This window comes from Apis dorsata, unplaced genomic scaffold (assembly GCF_000469605.1).
Source record: "Apis dorsata unplaced genomic scaffold, Apis dorsata 1.3 scaffold_29, whole genome shotgun sequence".
NCBI lineage: Eukaryota > Metazoa > Arthropoda > Insecta > Hymenoptera > Apidae > Apis > Apis dorsata.
This window is the reverse complement of record NW_006263331.1, coordinates 299,004-307,854: the sequence shown is the minus strand read 5'-3', so window position 1 is coordinate 307,854 and position 8,851 is coordinate 299,004. Positions and strand designations below refer to the sequence as shown.

At 41.1% G+C, this 8,851-nt stretch overlaps 4 protein-coding genes and 1 long non-coding RNA gene across 6 annotated transcripts in view; 2 read left to right on the top strand and 3 right to left on the bottom strand.

Annotated features, from left to right (window-relative positions):
- Nucleotides 1-1,950, top strand: part of LOC102670697 (semaphorin-5A) — a gene marked incomplete at its 5' end in the record, with an annotated part of 8,927 nt that extends 6,977 nt beyond the window's left edge. The window contains 5 exons of the mRNA XM_031511730.1: nucleotides 1-287; nucleotides 355-437; nucleotides 522-1,260; nucleotides 1,376-1,578; nucleotides 1,666-1,950. The exon at nucleotides 1-287 is cut by the window's left edge and continues 18 nt beyond it. Of these exons, the coding sequence (XP_031367590.1) occupies nucleotides 1-287; nucleotides 355-437; nucleotides 522-1,260; nucleotides 1,376-1,578; nucleotides 1,666-1,869 (1,516 nt within the window). The remainder of the gene's footprint in view (nucleotides 288-354; nucleotides 438-521; nucleotides 1,261-1,375; nucleotides 1,579-1,665) is intronic.
- Nucleotides 1,951-2,137: 187 nt separating this feature from the next.
- On the bottom strand, nucleotides 2,138-5,181 carry LOC102671155 (glutamate decarboxylase 1). Its single transcript, XM_006608133.2, has 8 exons — nucleotides 4,641-5,181; nucleotides 4,375-4,559; nucleotides 4,001-4,295; nucleotides 3,739-3,927; nucleotides 3,604-3,668; nucleotides 3,338-3,527; nucleotides 3,085-3,254; nucleotides 2,138-3,002 (listed from the first exon to the last, which is right to left on the bottom strand). The coding sequence occupies exons 1-8, from the start codon at nucleotides 4,773-4,775 to the stop codon at nucleotides 2,756-2,758; spliced, it is 1,476 nt and encodes a 491-aa protein (XP_006608196.1). The 5' UTR covers nucleotides 4,776-5,181; the 3' UTR covers nucleotides 2,138-2,755.
- On the bottom strand, nucleotides 4,876-8,150 carry LOC102671295 (platelet glycoprotein V-like). Of its 2 annotated transcripts, none has more exons than XM_031511678.1 (7): nucleotides 7,880-8,150; nucleotides 7,609-7,759; nucleotides 7,433-7,504; nucleotides 7,183-7,326; nucleotides 6,610-6,997; nucleotides 5,747-6,006; nucleotides 4,876-5,672 (listed from the first exon to the last, which is right to left on the bottom strand). In XM_031511678.1, the coding sequence occupies exons 1-7, from the start codon at nucleotides 8,133-8,135 to the stop codon at nucleotides 5,237-5,239; spliced, it is 1,707 nt and encodes a 568-aa protein (XP_031367538.1). In that variant the 5' UTR covers nucleotides 8,136-8,150; the 3' UTR covers nucleotides 4,876-5,236. The 2 variants fall into 2 exon arrangements, with proteins under 2 accessions (XP_031367538.1, XP_006608197.1); XM_006608134.2 differs by having other exon boundaries at nucleotides 4,876-5,669; nucleotides 7,880-8,040.
- On the top strand, nucleotides 6,658-7,079 carry LOC116185949. The gene is made up of 2 exons (XR_004150847.1): nucleotides 6,658-6,821; nucleotides 6,917-7,079. It is a non-coding gene; the product is annotated as an uncharacterized LOC116185949 (long non-coding RNA).
- A 546-nt stretch (nucleotides 8,151-8,696) lies between the features above and the next one.
- Nucleotides 8,697-8,851, bottom strand: part of LOC102670557 — a 1,579-nt gene continuing 1,424 nt past the window's right edge. The window contains exon 3 of the mRNA XM_006608129.2: nucleotides 8,697-8,851. This exon is cut by the window's right edge and continues 45 nt beyond it. Coding sequence (XP_006608192.1) covers nucleotides 8,838-8,851 — 14 coding nt within the window. The 3' untranslated portion in view covers nucleotides 8,697-8,837.

Below are 8,851 nucleotides of genomic sequence, written 5' to 3'. Positions count from 1 at the left end.
GAGAGTCAGAGTGACCAACTGCACGGTTCACGGCGAGTGGACAGCCTGGTCGGCCTGGTCGGCGTGCTCGCAAACATGTGGGTTCGCGATGAAAACGCGACGACGAACGTGCACGAATCCAGCCCCGGCTTTCGGCGGGCGAGTCTGCGTGGGACACGACCACGACGACAATATCTGCATAGACCTTCCTCCATGCCCGGCGAAAGACGAGGCACCGCCACCCGAATCGTTCGGCCAGTGGTCCCCTTGGGGTGGTTGGAACGCTTGCTCCAGGCCCTGCAACGGCGGTAAGCGGGATACGGTGGTTTTCCTCCTCCCCTAATAATAATCCATCCTCGATCGTGTGTTCCGCAGGAATACGAATACGAAGGAGAACGTGCGAGAATCCCTCGCCACGAAAGTCTACCACAGTCGAGTGCAACGGATGCGACACGCAGGTAATGATAAGAAATAATTCGTTTTATTCGAAGTAACGATAGAGGATACTCGAACGACGTGTTTATTTATTTCTTCTATCGTAGACCGAGGAATGCAACACTCATCCGTGCATCGAGACGAAAAGATATTCCGGTTGGACACCGTGGCTGGCTGCCAACGGCAGCTTTCAGAGTTCGAGCATAGGTTACGTGGAGAAACGGTTTCGATTCAGTTGCCGCGCGCAAACGGATGACCCGTCCAGCGTGAGGGTTCAACTGGCCAAAGAGGAGGAACGGTATTGCAGAAACGACGGCTCCTGTATGAGGAGAAACGCGAATCAGAAATCGTACACTGATCTCGCGATAGAGGCCGGATGGGGCGAGTGGTCCGCTTGGAAGACTTGCGATCGTCTCTGCGGCGGAGGTTCTCAGCACAGGATCAGGCAATGCGAATCACCGCCATGCGAGGGTTTATCCGTGCAGACTAGGCAATGCAACGTGCATTCGTGCCGACCGAGCGCAGTCGGGGATATTGCGATGGAAGGGCAGTGGTCCTGTTGGACTGACTGGTCCGAGTGCTCGGTTTCGTGTGGCGTGGGGATACGCTCGAGAACGAGAGAATGCTTGGGGCCGGAGAGCTGCGAAGGATCGAGTTTGGTCAGGGAGACTTGCGAGATGGCCAGTTGCGAATCGTTGATCGGTTGGGACACGTGGACGCGTTGGACGCCTTGCGACAGTGATCATCAACAGTATAGAAAGAGACAATGCCTTCAACACGGCAGTGGAATGTGTCAAGGAGCCAGCAGAGAAACGCGCGACTGTTTACCAGATTGCTCGGGCAATGGTGAGCGCAGGAATGAGATACGATTTCCTCTTTCGTTGTAGAATTTTGTAGAATTTTTGATATAGAATCTCTTTTGATATAGAATTTATGCTACATTTGTACATTAATTTTTCAGAAGTGAACGCTTTATGGTCGATGGAACGTTCAGGCATAACGATCGGCGCTGTGGTGGGCAGTTGCGTGGTCGGTTTCCTAGTCGGCTTGGCCGTGACCGCAATTCTAAGCTTCTACTATCTGAAGCGGCGACAGCAACGAATTCCAGGCAGTCCTCATTATATCAGCAAACAAAATTCCTACGTTACGGTTCCTATGAAGGAGGTAAAGTTATTTATTTATTCGCGAATAATGATAATAAGAATAATATATACATTTTGGAATAAAACCAGAGATCTCTGCTCGATATAGGTAAACACCAAGCGACAACCTAGCTTCTCTGGTAGTACAAACGGTAACGGAACTCTTCGTGGAAAGAATAATCCAAATGTGAATACTCTTGGAAGTCCTAAATTATATCCAAAGAGTCTTGATTACGAGTCTGCTACATTGAAGCGCAACAGTCATGGGCAGCAACATATTCGAGTCGATCCGGATCAAGACAAGTACTATTGAACGTCGATCAATGTGCAATACGCATGAAGAAATGTATAAATTTATTTCGTCATCTAATGATTTCCGCGTTTCGAGTAAACTGCACGCGAGATTAATATCTATGAAGAAATATCGCCATGAAGGCGTGAAGCAAGCACGGCGCTTTTTAAATAATAAATGATTATCTATTTGGCGCGTGCTTGAATATCAATTTAACCGAAGACTAAACGGACCAGGGACAAAGGCGCAATGCACTTAAATCGCCTTTACTTGAAATCAAGTGATGATATTTATCATGTATACAGTTTTTTTATTTTGTGACAGACACGAACACGTCTTCGTCATATGATTCAGTGCCATCGTTACGACGAACGCTTGCATCATTTCACAATATCGTTAAAGACGAACGATAAAGAACGGGCGTGTAACGTATCGAATTGTACCTATTACATGTGTGTGCATTTAAATGCGATCAAGATGTGAATGAGAGATGTGTGAATTCATAATTGTGCGTATGTGCATTCATGCAAATATAGAGCGTGTGTGATTTGCGCATTTTTTATTATTGGCTCACATTGAGTCGCGGTTATGTGTCAAGTTATGCGCGAAAAGAAGTAATAATCGAAAATGAAAGAGAGTAGGAAGATAAAAATGTTTATACGCGCGTAAAAAAAAAAGATGACCAAGCTTTTAAGACTCGATTTAGCCGGGAATTTGATTCGAATTATTTCGAGTCGACGAATTTTATAAACGCTTCACTTGCCGTGGCATAGTATCACGCGATTATAATAAAAGGAAAAACGAGATGAGCTCGAAATAATAAATTACCCGGGCGAATTCATTTTCTCCTGATCTTTCTTTCTTATTTACTCGGTGAGAGCGTGTAGACGTTAATCCAAATTAATGTTTACAAATCAATGGCCAATTCTTCGATCTTGTTGATTACGTAATCCATTGAAGCTTTACTCGGTGGTGGTTGACAGTTGATCACCATACGGAAAAAGTTTCCAATTTTTTTAAAGGATAGTGGCATATATCCGATCATTAGCGTTCCATTCATCATCATACGTTCCTTAATTTTAGGTGCAATCTCGTATAATTTGTCCCACCATTCTTCAGTTTCTGGTTGATCTCGCATGCTCGGTGGTATATACCTATTACGAATCGAAACAAAGAGCAATTGTAGTTACAAAAGCAATAGAACACCGTATCGATGTAAAAGAAAAAATAACTTACCAAAAACAAACGTTACAACCTTCGTATTGAGGAAGTACCAAGCGAAATCCGCTACGATTTCGAATTCGATCGATAAAGTATTCAACAGCTGATATAGCAAGTTCCACGGATTCGCGAAGCCCTTTGGTCCCACGTGCTTTCCACATCAGCCAAAACTTGGCTCCATCGACCTACGACAAAAAGGATTGTTGTCATATCGAGAAAACGAAAACCTTTGCTTTAAATTTATCAACTAACTTCATAAAATCATCACCTTTCTTCCACATTGCAAACTTTTGTCACCCGTGTCCCAAGATACATCATAATGTTTGTCTTGTTGAAACAGATACTTTGCTCCCGCGCAATTTGTCTCGTGTAAAATATTTTTACCCTTGACCAGAAACAATGAGCATTGCAATGGAGCACCAAGTGTCTTGTGAGGATTCCACGCCACGGAGTTGGATCTATATCAAAAAAACCAATTATTAGAATATATGAAGATTTAAAATAATGAATCTGTAAAATAGAATTACTACGTACAGTTCGATTCCTTTTAATCTATTTCGATACTTTTCCGAAAACAATAACGTGCCACCGAGACATGCCTATAATGAAGAAAATTGAATTATAATTGAAAATCTTTTATTGTCTTTGTATTATCATATTTGTACGAACGTCAACATGTAACCATAAATTTTCCTCACGACAGATAGCTGCGATATCCGGCAATGGATCAAAAGACCCGAGAACTGTAGTGCCGCAGGTGGCATTCACGAAGAATGGTAAGTGACCTTGTCTTCTGGCTTCCGCTATGGCAGCTTTCAACTCGTCCGGTCGCATACGTCCCAATTCGTCGCACTTTATCTATGCGAATAACTTTTATTAACAGATGAAAATGCAAAACAAATGTTGATAAAAATTAATGCTTTTTTTTTACCTTGTAAACATGATCAGTTCCTAAACCTAACCAATGAGCTCCTTTCGAGATTGAATAATGGCCAGCCTCGCTGGTAAAACAAACGAGCGGTGGAAGTCCAGCGAGACCTTTCTTCTTCACATCAGGAATCATTTTATATCTAGCTAGCACCATACCATACATGTTAGAGATACTACCGCCAGGACAAAGAATTCCATCTCCGTCCGGCATGGACGGATATCCGATCAATTCCAAAGTTTTTTCTATCACTTGTCGTTCCATCAAAGTAAATACAGGAGCTACCTCGTACGTGTATCTAACGATATGAATTAAATGTGTATCGTATCGTTTCTTCTCTTTTTTTATAAAGAAAAAGCATATCAAAGAAAACTTACTGGCTTGTATTAAACATATCCGTCAACCAAGATCCAACTAGGCCATATTCGTCAACGCCAGCGTAGAGTTGATTATGAAAGTGTGGACTGTACGTTTTGACGGAGTATCGAATCGTTTGTCGGATCGCATTTTCGATTTCATTTTTATCAGCTGGTTCCTCGGTCAGTTTAATTGGTAAACGTTCCTGCAAAACGAAAAGTAATGAATAAATGTTCGAAATGAACGAATAAATGCTCGTAAAGTATGGAATTAAATCATAACTCACTTGCAATTCATCCGGATGAACAAATCGTACGAGTGGTTCGTTGCCCGTACGATCGAACGCATTTTCTTCCTCGAGAATTTCGAGCAATTGTTTGAACAGCTCGATCGTTGCCTTCGTAGATGACGAAGCGTCCATTGCGTGTCGTAAACTAAATCCTTACTCTTGGTTAGATCAACGATATCGAGACAACGCCATTCCCCCCACGCTTTAATTTTCGTTCTTCCATTCGTTGTTGTTTATTTGATCAGCCACTTGCTGGACGCGGAAGATCGAAATCATTGCAAGCATAACACGCGATACCAATGTTGACCGCGTATTTGTGATAGACGAGATATCGACCGGAAATTTTCGCGTCGCGCAATCAGTCAGACGAATACGGTCAAATGGGTCGATGAGTCGTAGAAATGCAATACGAGATACGGTCGATAAAATCGTATGATAGAGTACACAAGTATGTAGGAGTAACAAGTGTTATGATAACAAAAATAAAAAAAAAATACTAAGGATATGAGAAGGGATTATTCCTATATTAAACTCGAATATAAAAGTTTAATTTCTGATAACGGCGAATGTATAGAAAAAAATATATCGAGACGTTATCTTTGTGAAGGAATGGTGGAACGAGAGAGGTTAGGCGTTAAAACGGACTCGTTTCGCGAGAAAGGATTATCAGTAGAAACGACGTTTCGACCACTGATGAGATCTATCGGAAGTCGAGGAACCAAACCCTTCATTGAAGCCCATTGTCCTTCACAGAGTTCGTGAAACGTTAAACGAAGCAACAGTCTGCCACCGAGAGTACCGGGACCTCTACAAACTGCTCCTGCACCAAATTCCCAAATGCCCAAATTCTCGGACGAGTTTGTGTCATTTACCCGCGTTAGGTACATTCTTTGCAACCATGTAGCTAGATAGGAGGCAGCACAATCGCAGTGCCATGGGTTTCTAGCGAGACGAAGTTGTTCGATTAATTCTACGGCATCTAAAATTCGAGGCGGCAACGACGACAAATAATTCGATTCTAGCTGCCTGCTGACAATTATTAATTATTCCACTTTCCTGATTATTAATTATTTCTTACTTACCAATTGTTTAATCTTACTCACAGTTTTCGCAGATTCGGTGTATCTTGGAATAGTTCGGGATGCATAATTCTCAAGTGATTCGAGTGTAGAAAAAGAGATGTCAAATTAGATAAGCCTTGGAACGTGCCGCGCAATAAATTCTCTATTCCATTTGCGTATAATACCAGTCTTTCCAAACTGGTAGACATTGAAAACAGTCCAGGCGTCAAGTTTCTTAAACGATTGTGTCCCAGTTGAAGTTCCTTTAACGCTATCAAACCTTGAAACGCAGTCGGATTGATCTATGATGTAATGCGATACGTATGTATCAACGAACGAAAAGAAAAAAAGCAAAAAGATCAATGAACGATATACATATGTATGAATAAGAGATGTGGACGGAAAATTATGTAGAATGTTTTTCTGTTTTCCGATATTGGCAATATTATAGTAATTTTTACTAGACTTTGCAAATAATAATTGTTTTCTATTATTAGGCCTACACGATTAGATGCGAATATACACCATTTTGATCCTGCTACAATCCTGCCAATGATTTGGCAGGTTATGTTTCTAATGCGATATATAATCTCACTATACTAAAATAAGATACAAAATGTTTCACGATTTTTTGAAAATTAATATCAAATTAAAAGAATTTTTTGGATTTTTTCTAATTTAATAATTATTTTAATTCATTGTTCTTCCAAAAAATGACAACTAATTGTAGTTAAGAATTAAACGACTATTCAAACTATTATTACACGTAAACTATAATTGATGTGATCATAAAATTTGTATACTAATTAATCTAAGATAAAATTACTGCAATTTTCTTAATATAAAGAAAACAAAAAGTATTCTATGAATTTTTCGTACACATTTCGCACGTATCCGATATTTACTCGAGCTATCTTGTTATTGGACATTTCAAGAGAGTTTAGTTGTTCGAGAGGCGCCAGTAATCTCGCAGATATCTCCGACAATTGATTACTTCTGAAGTTCAACTCGCGAAGTGACGTTTGCATCCGAAATAATTCATCGGGTAATTCCCTCAGTCGATTTTCCTCCAAACCAAGATATTTGAGATTTGTCAAGTCTTTAAACAGGTCAACAGGTAGAACCGACAGTCGATTTTTTCCAAGCAATAGCTCTTCCAGCATGGTCAACCCGTGGAATATTCCCGGTAAAAAGCTCGATATTCGATTACAGGAAAGGTCGAGCAATACTAGCAACGTTGTGCTCAAGAAGAGGCTCTCTGGTAGATTTCGCAACTTATTGGAAGACGCATCTCTGCATCGCATCAGAAGAAGATTTAATTAATTAGAAAAAGGTAAAAAAAAAAAAAAAAATATCAGAAATCAAAAGAAAGAAAGAAAGAAAAAAACAATAGATATGATCAAATAAATTTTCTCGATTCTTTCTCGACTCGTTTGTTTTTTATGCTAATCAAAAAAAAGATCGATTTGATCACTCACAGAATACGAAGATTTCGTGTGTTGAAGAATTGAGATCGATGCAATTCTCCGAGTAAATTTTTGCTCAATCTGATGCGCGCAACAGCGTGCAACGAGAAAAACAAGTTTAACGGAAGATGCTCTATCGAGTTGTCGCTTAGATCTCTGAAACGAACGATCATCAAGAAATTCTCTCGAGCGCTACCGTTTGCGAAACCGTAAAACCGGCTCTGCGATTCCTTTTTTTTTCCCCTTCTTTTTTTTTACTCACAGATGATTCAACCGTGTCATGTCCAAAAAGGTATCCCTGTGAAGCGTTGTCAGTCGATTACCAGCCAAATCCCTGAAAGCAACGGTTTCTCTCGATTCTAATCAGATTCTTTTGTTTTCTTTTCGTTAGCGACAAGAAGGAAGAATAAGAGGAGAGGGATGGAAGGGAGGGCTTACAATTTCAACACGTCCCGAGGAACTAGCTGCGCCGCAGGAAGATCCAACAGATCCTGTCTCCAACAAGACACCAATTTTATTTCCGGTTGACATCTACACGGCCCTTCAGCGCAAATCTCCCAGTCTCCCTCGGCGGAGCTCGTCTGCCAAACTGAATGAACCATTCGCATGACATTCCCGTAGCTGATTCAACGATTCAAGAAAGAAGAACTGGTCGATGAGAGGAGGTAAAAAAAAAAAAAAAAAAAAAAAAAAAAATGGCCACGCTTACCGGGTTGCTCGATCGCTCTGAGTCTTCTCTCCAGGCGAGATAAACGACTCTCGAACTCCTCGAGAATCGTAGCCATGACGACGTTACTATTCGTCGCAATCGAAACGTTCTCTCCTTTCGTTATCGGTTCCGACCTTGCACCCATTGCCACCGATTGCTCGAAATTCGACCCGGGATTCGCTTCGAGAGACGTAATGAAAACGATGGACGTAAACACGAGGAACGATCGAACGATCGAACGCGAGAGGCGACTCATCCTTTCGCACGGAAAAAAAATTCTTTTCTTCCTCGAAGGACACGACGATTCTCGATCTCTCGAGAGTCTCTCTAAGAGCGAGTCTCTCTCGCGCGATCGTTTGATCGATCTTCTCGCCCTTCTCTCTTTATATTTCGCCTCATTCCTCGCACGCTCTTCCGGTCTATGTGCTCGTTAATTCATGGTTGCAGCTTTTGGCGTAACGCTACGAGATTGGCAAACAATGGACGAGCATCCACGCGGTCGTGTAATCGTCCATCTACCACTTATCGTAAATCGCTGTTTACCCGACCCCCCCGTGACGCTTCTCTTAAAAACTCGAATCAACGTTCTCTCTTAAAAGAAAAAAAATCGTACCTCGATGCGTATCATCTCTTCACCACGAATTTTAATTCGTATTTTTTCTCGTTATAACAAATTCTCATTTGTTCAATTTATGATAATTCTTTTTTTCTTTTTTCAGGGTCATTGGTGGTTAAGAAAAGAGAAAAATCCTGTTCAAATAAAAGATTACGGAATGACGAAGAAAAGATTAGATCATCAAGTGAATCAATCGCGCTACTTCTCTTCACTTCTTTTATTTTCACACTCGCTAAAATCTAAAGCTAAAAAAAAAAAATCACAAGCCCGTCGTTACATAAGATTGCTCAAGCATTGTTTTTCCTCGATCATGAAGAAGCTGCCGTGATCCTTCGTTGCCATTCAAGAGAGCCTCA